This window comes from Xenopus tropicalis, chromosome 2 (genome assembly GCF_000004195.4).
Source record: "Xenopus tropicalis strain Nigerian chromosome 2, UCB_Xtro_10.0, whole genome shotgun sequence".
Taxonomy (NCBI): Eukaryota; Metazoa; Chordata; class Amphibia; order Anura; family Pipidae; genus Xenopus; species Xenopus tropicalis.
The window spans coordinates 174,928,641-174,941,710 of record NC_030678.2 but is presented as its reverse complement, the minus strand read 5'-3'; the positions used below and the strand labels follow the sequence as shown (position 1 = coordinate 174,941,710).

At 57.3% G+C, this 13,070-nt stretch overlaps 1 protein-coding gene and 1 pseudogene across 1 annotated transcript in view; one reads left to right on the top strand and one right to left on the bottom strand.

Annotated features, from left to right (window-relative positions):
* Window positions 1-13,070, top strand: part of LOC116406442 — a 954,163-nt pseudogene that overhangs the window by 481,850 nt on the left and 459,243 nt on the right.
* The window catches only part of c2cd3 (C2 calcium-dependent domain containing 3), a 46,941-nt gene continuing 40,566 nt past the window's right edge, over window positions 6,696-13,070 (bottom strand). Inside the window, 2 exon segments of the mRNA NM_001079259.1 lie at window positions 6,696-7,009; window positions 12,576-12,666. Coding sequence (NP_001072727.1) covers window positions 6,863-7,009; window positions 12,576-12,666 — 238 coding nt within the window. The 3' untranslated portion in view covers window positions 6,696-6,862.

The window sequence follows — 13,070 nt, the reverse complement described above, 5'->3', positions numbered from 1 at the left end:
AGGCCCTCTTTAATCAACTCCGGGCCCTGTCATTGGATGCGCTCCGAGCATATGTGTGACATCAGTAGGCACAGGGCGCAACCTTATATAAGTGAAGATGCAGCGGGGAGCCGCGGGACATAGCCGGAGGACGCAGCCGAAGCTGGAGGACGCTGGGGGGGGGAGCTGGAGGACACGGGGGGGAGCTGGAGGACGCTGGGGGGAGCTGAAGGATGCTTGGAGGGAGCTGGAGGACACAGGGGGGGAGCTGAAGGATGCTTGGAGGGAGCTGGAGGACACGGGGGGAGCTGAACGATGCTTGGAGGGAGCTGGAGGACGCTGGGGGGGAGCTGAAGGATGCTTGGAGGGAGCTGGAGGACACAGGGGGGGAGCTGAAGGATGCTTGGAGGGAGCTGGAGGACGCTGGGGGGGAGCTGAAGGATGCTTGGAGGGAGCTGGAGGACACAGGGGGGGAGCTGAAGGATGCTTGGAGGGAGCTGGAGGACGCTGGGGGGGGAGCTGAAGGATGCTTGGAGGGAGCTGGAGGACACAGGGGGGAGCTGAAGGATGCTTGGAGGGAGCTGGAGGACGCTGGGGGGGAGCTGAAGGATGCTTGGAGGGAGCTGGAGGACACAGGGGGGGAGCTGAAGGATGCTTGGAGGGAGCTGGAGGACACAGGGGGGGAGCTGAAGGATGCTTGGAGGGAGCTGGAGGACACAGGGGGGGAGCTGAAGGATGCTTGGAGGGAGCTGGAGGACGCTGGGGGGGGGGAGCTGAAGGATGCTTGGAGGGAGCTGGAGGATGCTGGGGGGGAGCTGAAGGATGCTTGGAGGGAGCTGGAGGACGCAGGGGGGGAGCTGAAGGATGCTTGGAGGGAGCTGGAGGACGCAGGGGGGGAGCTGAAGGATGCTTGGAGGGAGCTGGAGGACGCTGGGGGGGAGCTGAAGGATGCTTGGAGGGAGCTGGAGGACGCAGGGGGGGAGCTGAAGGATGCTTGGAGGGAGCTGGAGGACGCGGGGGGGGGGGGTTGGAGGAAGCAGTGGGGGACAAGGCCATAGTATGAGGACATTGGGGGAGGACAACCAATGTTTTAGGGGGCCCTGGGCTGACTAGCAATGTTTTAGGGGGCCCTGGGCTGGCTAGCAATGTTTTAGGGGGTCCCTGCCCTGGCACCAATGCAAAGACGTAACCCCTGGCCACCAGGGTTTTAGGGGGGCCCTGGCTGCCAATGTCTGTGTGTCCTTTGTATTGATGGGAGGGGGCACTGGGGGAGGGGCCCCATGATTTCTGATGGCGGCCCTGGGCGCCAGAGGGCCGTATTAACGAGCCGAGTCTGTACCTGATCCAATGAAAAATCAAACCTGCCCAATTTTAGGCCACATATCAGTTGGGCCCGTCGGGCGCCCATAGATACGCTGCCAAATTGGTCTGAAGGACCTGAATCAGCAACTGAAATCTGCCCGTGTATGGCCGCCTTTAGTTGCTTAGACCTCCGGTCCTGAGCCGATCCACAAGATGGCGCCCCCGGGATTTGGCAAGCAGGGTTGCAGCTCATTAGCCCCTCCATGTGGCTGTAAGTGGAAGGGATAATAGGGGTTAATGTGGCCCCGCGCATGGCGTCACATCTCCGTCACCCCTATAATCTCGCACATAAGGAATCACCGGCAGCAAACACTGCCCCACCCCCAGCCGCTGCTCTGCTGTCTGATTGGCAGGGACCAGCGAGGCTTGCCCAATGAGAGCGGGGGCTGGACCCACGCTGGGCCGGGACACGTCAAGCTGTTTACAGGAGAGACCGAAACCCGATCCGGCTCTGCCAATGAATGAGATCCGTGCCTATTCCGGAACACAGTATCCCAGTTCCACGGATTCATCTGCACTCACTGGAAATAAACAGCAAGGTTCTGTCCCAGATGGGACTCACTGTAACTCTGGGTTCTGCCCTGAAACGCCCCATATCCTATGCCGAGATCTCACCATCAGCATAGGAAGGGGTTCCTTACTGTAAGGGCAGTCAGGTTATGGGGTTCCCTACCAAGAGAGGGGGAATGAGTGATACATTGGGGGTGGGGAGGAAAGGGGATCTCACCATCAGCATAGGAAGGGGTTCCTTACTGTAAGGGCAGTCAGGTTATGGGATTCCCTACCAAGAGAGGGGGAATGAGTGATTCATTGGGGGTGGGGAGGAAAGGAGATCTCACCATCAGCATAGAAAGGGGTTCCTTACTGTAAGGGCAGTCAGGTTATGGGGTTCCCTACCAAGAGAGGGGGAATGAGTGATTCATTGGGGGTGGGGAGGAAAGGGGATCTCACCATCAGCATAGGAAGGGGCTCCTTACTGTAAGGGCAGTCAGGTTATGGGATTCCCTACCAAGAGAGGGGGAATGAGTGATTCATTGGGGGTGGGGAGGAAAGGGGATCTCACCATCAGAATAGGAAGGGGTTCCTTACTGTAAGGGCAGTCAGGTTATGGGGTTCCCTACAGGAGAAGGGGGGGGGGGCGCTGTACCCTAGTGACTCCCAACATAAGTAATTAATACCCCAAAACAATGCCATAGAGGGATCTGGGATTTCATGCTCAGGATGCTAAGAACTCAATATCCCATCATCCTCAGCCAGTGATTAGCAGCTCCGTGTCCATTTGGCAACAATCCATCACTTTTACTTCTCCCCAACAGGAAGCAGAGACGCAGTGGGAGGGGCACTCAGTGAGGAGAAAACCAAAGATTGGTTGTGAATTAAACCCCAGGACTCGGCAGTAACACGGGGGCGTCGGGCCGAGGTGCCAAATGCCCAACCCAAAGCGACAGCCTTTTGTGCATCACAAGAAATTCTACTTCCATTTGTCAAACTTCAATTTTTTAGGCCAAAATCTTATCGTTTCAGGTATTTATAGAGATCAAACAACAATAATTTGACCCAAAAAAGCTACAGTGCCCCCAATTAATTTTATTTGTGCTTCACTGTCACAGGGCGGGGCAATTGCGTTTGCGTTGGTAAATGTGCCCGCCATTTGCGCACTTTGATAAATACCAGTGAAACCAGTAACAAGTCACCCAACTGTATCCGTACTGTGGGACACGGGCTGGTAGGAAAGGGGAGGGGCCCCGAGCAAGGGGCTGTTGGAATTGGGGCCCCCCCGGAGCCCATCTGGAAACAATATGGGGGCAGTAATGAGCCAGGGGGGTACATGCCTAGGGTTGGGCGCCCAGGAGTTGGGGAAGGGGGGGAAGGAAGTGACTAAGCGTTTCTTAAGTTAAAAACAACCACTCAGCTGGGTAGCAGCCCCCAGCCAATCAGGATCCAGCCTGTGGGAGGTGTGCTCCACGCTGTCATTCGAAGCTATGTGGCTCTCAGGGGCCGGGCCCCTCCTGGGGAAAACATGTTTGTACCAATTCCCAGCGGGGTGGGGGGGGGGATCTGCTCGTGTTTCTGCCCAGAAAGGTAAATCTGCTGCCCGGCAACCCAGTTCCTGCAAAGGGCCCTATAGTGCCAACTGCCCCCCCCATACCCACAAGCACAAGTGGCAGCCCCCCTGGGCAGAGCTGGTCTGTAGGCATTGGTGTGCCAGGCTGCAGGGAATCATGGGATATTTGCATTACAGCACAACTCTGCCCTGTACATGAGCGGGCACAGAGCAGCGGCACTCAGGGCAAGGGCGGCATTGGCTCCATGATAACTGGCTGGGCCCCCTTAGCCCATAACAAGGTTACAGATATATAGAAACATTGGGGTAACAGTCACCCCGCTATAGTTCCAGGGGTACCCAGGGCACAAATAAGCACTCACCCCAAATCCCCCCCTAACTGGCCTTCAGGCTGGGCCCCCTTAGCCCATAACAAGGTTACAGATATATAGAAACATTGGGGTAACAGTCACCCCGCTATAGTTCCAGGGGTACCCAGGGCACAAATAAGCACTCACCCCCAAATCCCCCCTAACTGGCCTTCAGGCTGGGCCCCCTTAGCCCATAACAAGGTTACAGATATATAGAAACATTGGGGTAACAGTCACCCTGCTATAGTTCCAGGGGTACCCAGGGCACAAATAAGCACTCACCCCAAATCCCCCCCCTAACTGGCCTTCAGGCTGGGCCCCCTTAGCCCATAACAAGGTTACAGATATATAGAAACATTGGGGTAACAGTCACCCCGCTATAGTTCCAGGGGTACCCAGGGCACAAATAAGCACTCACCCCAAATCCCCCCCTAACTGGCCTTCAGGCTGGGCCCCCTTAGCCCATAACAAGGTTACAGATATAAAGGAGAATAAATAGGATAAGTTCCCCTTTAAGATGACCAGGCAGAAATGAGAATACCCCCGGAGGGGGCTCACAGTGGGGGTGAGTAGAATATAAGGGGCCGGTACATGTGTTGTTAATAAGGGGGGGGCAGATGTATATGAGGAGCGATTGTGTAAGGCCGCCGGGCAGTAACCATATGGCGCTGCAGGACTGGGAATGTAAATGAGGGGGGGGCCCAGATAATGAAAGGCTAAGGGCCCCCCCACTGATTTGTCAGTTGCAGTTCAGCAAATGAGCCCCAAATACCCCAGTGACACACAGGGGCAGTGTTGTTCTCATTAGGGTGCATAAAGGCAAAGTAACACTTCCTTAGAAACCCTCACTGCCCCCCCCCCCCCTCCCGCCCCCAATGCCAGGCACCCCTCCCAATGCCCCCCCACAGCCAGGAACCTCTCCCACTGCCCCCCCACAGCCAGGAACCCCTCCACTGCTCCCCCCCCCCACAGCCAGGAACCCCTCTCGCTGCCCCCCCCCCCCCCCCACAGCCAGGAACCCCTCCCACTGCTCCCCCACGCCAGGAACCCCTCTCACCTGCTCCCCCCCCCCCCCCCCCTCCCCCACAGCCAGGAACCCCATCCCACTGCTCCCCCCCCCCACAGCCAGGAACCCCTTCTCACTGCTCCCCCCCCCCCCCACAGCCAGGAACCCCTCTCACTGCTCCCCCCCCCCCCCACAGCCAGGAACCCCTCTCGCTGCCCCCCCCCCCCACAGCCAGGAACCCCTCTCGCTGCCCCCCCCCCCACAGCCAGGAAACCCCTCTCACTGCTCCCCCCCCACAGCAGGAACCTCTCACTGCTCCCCCCCCCACAGCCAGGAACCCCTCTCACTGCTCCCCCCCCCCCCCACAGCCAGGAACCCCTCTCACTGCTCCCCCCCCCCCCCCACAGCCAGGAACCCCTCTCACTGCTCCCCCCCCACAGCCAGAACCCCTCTCCTGCCCCCCCCCCCACAGCCAGAACCCCTCTCACTGCCCCCCCCCCCCACAGCCAGGACCCCTCCCCTGCCCCCCCCCACAGCCAGGAACCCCTCTCGCTGCCCCCCCCCCCCACAGCCAGGAACCCCTCTCGCTGCTCCCCCCCTCCCACAGCCAGGAACCCTCTCACTGCTCCCCCCCCCCCACAGCCAGGAACCCCTCTCACTGCTCCCCCCCCCCCACAAGCCAGGAACCCCTCTCACTGCTCCCCCCCCCCCCCACAGCCAGGAACCCCTCTCACTGCTCCCCCCCCCCCCCCCCACGCAGGAACCCCTCTCACTGCTCCCCCCCCCCCCCCCCACAGCCAGGAACCCCTCTCACTGCTCCCCCCCCCCCCACAGCCAGGAACCCCTCTCACTGCTCCCCCCCCCCCCACAGCCAGGAACCCCTCTCACTGCTCCCCCCCCCACCCCCCCCCCCCCACAGCCAGGAACCCCTCTCACTGCTCCCCCCCCCCCCCACAGCCAGGAACCCCTCTCACTGCTCCCCCCCCCCCCACAGCCAGGAACCCCTCTCCACTGCTCCCCCCCCCCCCCCCCCCCCCCCCCACAGCCAGGAACCCCTCTCACTGCTCCCCACCCCCATAGCCAGGAACCCCTCCACTGCTCCCCCACAGCTAGGAACCCCTCTCACTGCTCCCCCCCCCCCACAGCCAGGAACCCCTCTCACTGCTCCCCCCCCCCCCCCACAGCCAGGAACCCTCGCTGCTCCCCACTACTCAGCAGGAACCCTCTCGCTGCCCCCCCCCCACACAGCCAGGAACCCCTCTCACTGCTCCCCCCCCCCCCACAGCCAGGAACCCCTCGCTGCTCCCCACTACTCAGCCAGGAACCCCTCTCGCTGCCCCCCCCCCCCACACAGCCAGGAAACCCCTCTCGCTGCCCCCCCCCCCCCCCACACAGCCAAGAACCCCTCTCGCTGCCCCCCCCCCCACACAGCCAGGAACCCCTCTCGCTGCCCCCCCCCCAGCCAGGAACCCCTCTCGCTGCCCACCCCCACAGCCAGGAACTACTCTCGCTGCCCCCCCCACTCAGCTAGGAACCCCTCTTGCTGCTCCCCCCCCCACAGCCAGGAACCCCTCTCGCTGCCCCCCCCACTCAGCTAGGAACCCCTCTTGCTGCACCCCCCCCCCCACAGCCAGGAACCCCTCTCGCTGCCTTGGCACACAGGACAACTGCCCAACACTGCCCCCTGTTGCCCTGCCGGAGAGCCGCAGCCTAGAAATGAATGGGGTGCCAATGCAGCGGGCAAACCCTGGCACCCATAACTTGCACTCACTGCCCCCCCCGGCTGCAAGGGGCACAGAAATGTGTGTCGGGTGCAATTAGCCTGGAATGCTGGGAATGAGCAGTGCATTGTGGGTAACTTTCCCTCGAAACAAACATATTTTAATAAATTACTGTGCATAATTAAGAGAAAGTAGAAAAATAAGTGAAATAATTTAGTTATAAAACATTCTATTTTACAGGGGGTTTCACTGGCACCCACCCAAGCTGGGGCCCTAGGGTGCTGCACATGGGGGGGCACAGGGGCCAATAAACTCATGGTCATCATGTTCAGTCCAATAGGATGTGGCCCCGGGGCCCCAAGGCCAGTGCTGGGGTTACTCAGGGGGGGGTGGGGGGCCCAGGAAACTGTGCAGCAAAGATTCTGGCGATGCGATTGGTCTCTTCCTTGGGCAGGTCAGCGGGGGCCAACCTGGGCTTCTGGCGCTTGCTCCGGCGAAAGGGAATCCCTGGGGTGTCGCTGCGGCCCTATAGGAAAGCAGAATTGGGTTACTCCCACGGGAACGTCCAATGGGAACAGCAGGATAAATATGCACAATGGGGCAGTAGGTGAGTGTGAGTCTGTGTGTAATACACAGGGGGGCTTTGTATGGGGCAGAACCCCCCAAACTGCACACTGGGGGGGGGGGAGCCCTGAGCTCGGGTGCTGTATGCAGGGTGGGACGGGGGGTTCTACTGTATGGGGGGGGGTTCTGTACAATAGGAACCAATCACACAGATTGCTGTTAATGCCTGGGGATGTGCTTAAAGGCAAAGCCCCCACTCTCCCCCCCCAGGGGCGCCCAATGCCCCCACTCTCCCCCCCCAGGGGCGCCCAATGCCCCCACTCTCCCCCCCCAGGGGCGCCCAATGCCCCCACTCTCCCCTCCGGGGCGCCCAATGCCCCCACTCTCCCCTCCGGGGCGCCCAATGCCCCCACTCTCCCCTCCGGGGCGCCCAATGCCCCCACTCTCCCCTCGGGGGCGCCCAATGCCCCCACTCTCCCCTCGGGGGCGCCCAATGCCCCCACTCTCCCCTCGGGGGCGCCCAATGCCCCCACTCACCCCTCGGGGGCGCCCAATGCCCCTACTCACCCTCCGGGGGTGTCCACTACCTCTACTCACCCGCTGCCCCCGCTCACCCCCCGGGGTGCCCACTGGCCCTACTCACCCCCCCAGGGGCGCCCACTGGCCCTACTCACCCTTTGAGGCAGCCAGTGCCCCTACTCACCCCTTGAGGGGCCCACTTCCGCTACTCACCCCCTGGGGTGCACACTGCCCCTACTCACTCCCTGGGGCACCCACTGCCCTCACTCACCCCCTGGGGCACACACTGCCAAGGGTCCTGCACACTAAAGCTATGGGCACCCTGTTGCGCTTCCCTTCCAAGTCCGGCCACAGGGGCTATAAACACGGCCAAGGGGTTCCCTACTGCACAGGTACTGGGCCCAGAGCCCGACAGCGCCATGTAATGTCCAGCTTAACAGCTACAGGCTCTTGCCTTTATTTGCCCTTTATTTGGTATCTAAGGTGGAACGAGTGTCGGCCATGTTTTTGGGCTTATTTATATACTACACAGGGGCCACAGGGGCCAATAGGAACGGGACTCAGCCGGGAATATTCTGGCACGTGCCATAAGGTCTCAGCCCGGGGCAACGAGGCAGTAATTGGCCAACAGCCCAGTAGGAAGTGGCAATAACAGAGATAACCCCTGGGGTTAATAGATCGTTATACACAGATTAGCGGGTGGGAAGCACCCAGTCCCACTGAGCAAACAGTGATTTCCCAGAGTTCAACTGCCCCATTGGTCTCACCTTTGCCCTGTGCAACTCTCTCTGCCAGGGGCACAAGGGCAAGTACAGCAGGTACTATTACTGGCCTAGAAGCTTTACCCACATACCAGCTCTCCTGTCTGTCTGTCTACAGGTATGCTGCTGACTGCAGTGGTTTTTATGCAGACATACAAGATGCATATTAATGAGATGCCAGTTCAGAGGGGGCATTTATATTCATATTACTGAGCCAATGAGCTTCCTGGGTGCCCTGTAACGGCCTCCTGTAGCCAGAGAAGCAGCAGGGCAGTGAGAATGCTGGGAGTTAAAGTTCAGGGCAGTTAAGAGATGGGCGTGCCCGATGCTGCTCTCACACACAATAGATCAGGAGCAGCCATTGGCTGTCTGTCCCTGAGGCGGCAGTTACACGGGCAGCAAACAAGTAGCTAAACTGAGTCCCAGCACCGCCAGCCGCTCTGAACCGGTTCCAGTTTGTCTCTCTCTCTGCACTTTGTACATGGGGGGGGCACTTGGGCACAGGGAACTGTAGCCTCAGCGTTATGTAACCGCCAGCTGCTACTGTCTCTGCTCTGTGCCCCTGCCCCCCCAACCCTACGGCCCCTGCCCCCCCAACCCTACGGCGCCTGCCCCCCCAACCCTTCGGCGCCTGCCCCCCCCAACCCTACGGCGCCTGCCCCCCCAACCCTACGGCGCCTGCCCCCCCAACCCTACGGCGCCTGCCCTCCCCAACCCTAAGGAGCCTGCCCTCCCCAACCCTACGGCGCCTGCCCTCCCCAACCCTAAGGAGCCTGCCCCCCCAACCCTACGGCGCCTGCCCTCCCCAACCCTAAGGCGCCTGCCCTCCCCAACCCTAAGGCGCCTGCCTTGCCCTCTCCAACCCTAAGGCGCCTGCCCTGCCCTCCCCAACCCTATGGTGCCTGCCCTCCCCTCCCGAACCCTATGGCGCCTGCCCTCCCCAACCCTATGGCGCCTGCCCTGCATCCCAAACCTGGTCCCCAACCCTGCGGTGCCTGCCCTGCGCCCCAACCCTACAACGTCTGCTCTTGCCTCAAGATCTGCTTTGCCCCAGCCCTATGAAGCGGTGAGGCTAATAAAGTAGGACAGCGGCCCTAATGTCTCTCTTTTCTACAGAAATTCTACTAATATAATATGTGCCGCGCAGCAGCGGGTACATGAGTGAGTGACAGGAACAATATGAGCCGCAGGAAAGACAGGGTTAAAGTGGCCGGGAGGGGGGGCAGGGTCCCCACACTGCAGTAACTTGTAGGATCGGCAACTTCTCTGCTTCCTCCTCCAGCGCCGGCCTCAACCGGCACAAATGCTGTGTGTGCGGCACCGCCGAGCCGGGTCAGCACCCTAGCGACCGCACACCCTTTATGTACCGGCACCCTGTGACTATATCTATCTCAGCTCCTTGTGTTAAGGTGCCCGTACAGGGGCTTGTTTAGCTGCCGACTCAGCAACTTATCTGCCCGTGTACGGGCCCCCCAGATGGATATCTGGCCTAAATTTCACTCGGGCAGGTTTGATTTTCCCATTGGATGGGGGGCCACCTTGCCTCGCTGATGTGGCCCTAAGTCCAAACAATCGAATTAGCCAGATATCACTCACCATAGGTGGGTATATGGGGAGACAATCTGCTTGTTTGGCAACCTCACCAAATAGGGGGGTCGGACTGCGTATGGCCACATTCATTAATCTTTCCCCCTCTGCTGTCCAGAGGTGCCCCCCCATATTAGTCACCCCCATACAGACCCTCTGCCCCCCCTTTATGGTATGATACAAAGCATGGCAGCTCCATACCCTCTGCCTTCTATTCATGTTTCATGCAGATTAGAAAACTTGGGGAGAGTCTAAGGCACCCGAGATGAGAAAGAGTTAAAGTCCCTGAGAACACAAAGGGTTAAAGTCCCCGGGGAGACGCACGACCGGCTCACAAAGGAGGAAAGGCGCAGTTATTTCGGTGGCGGCACGCTGTTTACTATTCCTGTCGTGCGAAGCGGATTCTCAGAAAGCAAATGGGGAAAACATGTTGTGATCCTGTACTCTCCGCCTACACCCCGAGAGTGGCCCCGTAGGGTTAATAGGCAGGGCCCCGTGCCAGCTGTGCCGGTGCCCCACGTGTTATTGACTGCATTCCTAGAGAGGAGCGGCGGGGGCAGGATCAGTCGGGGGCAGGATCAGGCCGACGCACCTGTTATCACATAGGGAGAGACACACGGAGGGGCTGCTGGGAAGTCAGGATCTTGCTGAATTATAGGAAACTTTCCCAGGCGTTTGAGCTATGTGCCCTACCCCCTCTGCCCACAGAAATACCCCGTCCCACGGAGAGAATGGCAACAATGCCAAACAGATACGGCCCGGGAACAAACATGGGGCACAGCCTTACGCAGCTCATCTGCTGACGTAGAAACAGCCCTTTAAAGGGCAAGTAAAGCACCTAATAAAGATGCTTTGTTCTCATGTATTATGTACCCTCTCTCCGTGGCCAGGGGACTAGGCTTTATTCAGTTGCTCTCGCCCTCCCTTTTGTGTTCCGAGTAAAGCAGTGAGGCACCTGGGGACGGGCAGGGTGGCACTTAGCACCCAATACCCACACCCTTGCCTGAAGCACGATGCCTGTATGCAGGTTAAATAGATACATCAGGCCACACAATAGGATGATCACATTACCCCCAGCTTGTGTGCTACATCTGAGCCAATCAGAGGCCCTACAGCCGTCGCTGAACTACAACTCACAAATAAAGACAATGGGGTTGATTGTTTCTCTAAAGCTGATGACACACGAGGAGATAAGTCGCCCTGCAGTTCATCTCCCCTAGCGGTGGCGACTTTGCCCGAAAGCCTACATTCTCACCAGCAGGAAAGCATTCGAGGAGATTAGTCGCCACCGTTATTGGCCTAAAAGGAAAAACCTAAGCTTCAGCAACTATTGCCTAGGAGTTTGGCCACTTGGCCACCACCCATCTGTCTGTAAGGGGGAAATCAAAACCAAAAGGCCAATATGGGCTATAGGAAAATCTAGGCCAATGATGACATCAGCCAGAGCATAATCAGGCCAATGGGGTGCCTGGGCTCCCAACATGATGTTCTTGGGGCCACATTACTGTTTGTATGGTTAAGATTATCCCGGACAGACATTATGAGCAATAAAGTGATGGGCCCTATAGGGCTGATTCAGTGGGGAACTACAGGCACGCCGGCCCCTGCACCCACAATTGACTTTTTCAGCTTGCACCCCAGTCAGACATGGCTGCCCCATTGTAGAATTCACCTACATGTTACCCGATATCGCCCACCCGTAGGTGGGGATATCGGGTCGCCAAGCGAGTGGATCTGCCCGTGTATGGGCAACTTTAGAAGGGCAGTAACTTTGGGTCCCTATAATAATAGGAGTGATTGGGTGCAGAAGCCCCTCTGCTATTTGCTAATTTGAGAAAATACACTGGCATTTGCCTTGTGTAACAGCTTCATTTAGTCAGGTGACTGCTGCCCCCTGGTGGATATGCACTGCAAGGGAAAGGAGAATCACCATTTTGGAGGGTTAACTAAGCACAAGGCTGCTAGGTGGGCACCCGTTGTACCCCTTCTCGGACATCAAGCGCTCTTGGCTGCTCAAGTTCAGATGCACGCTGCTGACTGCAGTGGTTACCTAGTGGCATGCAATTGCACTAGAAATATATTGCAGACACTAATACACTGCACTAATGTTATGGGACCTCCATTCCTTTTACAATATTAAATCTAGGTAGACAGGGGCATATAAAGTGTGCCAATAGAGTCAACCGGCTGGTTTAGAGGTGGTAGCTGCTTAAGGGTTCCCCTCAATAAAGATAAAGGGGAGAGCAGCAACTCAGGCGAGGGAGGAACCCCACTGATTTAGGAAAGCCCTCCTTCTTGTTGCTGGAATTGTATATTATGAAAAGCTAAGGGCTTGTTATTCTATCAGTAAATTCACAATTAGCCATACTGTTTGCCATTCTCATTAACACAGCAAAAGTCCAGTACTATTTAATGATTATAAAAACACTAAGGCCTTCTACTACAACTCATCAGGAAAAGGTGCAATATGGCAACTCCCACGGATTTATATCTAGGAAATGCACACATCTGCAGAGATATATATAATTTATTTACTGTCTAAGGGGAAACCAATGTCAGATAAAGCATCTGCGGCAGGAAAGTACAATTATTATTATTATTATTATCCCCAGGAGGAAAAGATATAGGAGCAACAGAGAAACACTAGTGCAGAGTACCTACCTCTCTCACAGCAGACAAACTCAAATGCCTCATGGAAGCTTCTAAGTGCTGGGGAGGGAGGAAGAAATTTGGAACAATAACAGGATCAGACCTGCATAGGGAAATGTTAAGGAGGAAAATAGCAAAAATCCATTTGTAATGGGAATAAAAACAACTCTTTATATTATGTAGTGAATAAAGTGCCCCCTATTGTAACATATAGGGATATTATAAGCCCCGAGGAGTTCCTTATAATATATAGTGAATAAAGTGCCCCCTATTGTAACATATAGGGATATTATAAGCCCCCGAGGAGTTCCTTATAATATATAGTGAATAAAGTGCCCCCTATTGTAACATATAGGGATATTATAACCCCCCGAGGAGTTCCTTATAATATATAGTGAATAAAGTGCCCCCTATTGTAACATATAGGGATATTATAAGCCCCGAGGAGTTCCTTATAATATATAGTGAATAAAGTGCCCCCTATTGTAACATATAGGGATATTATAA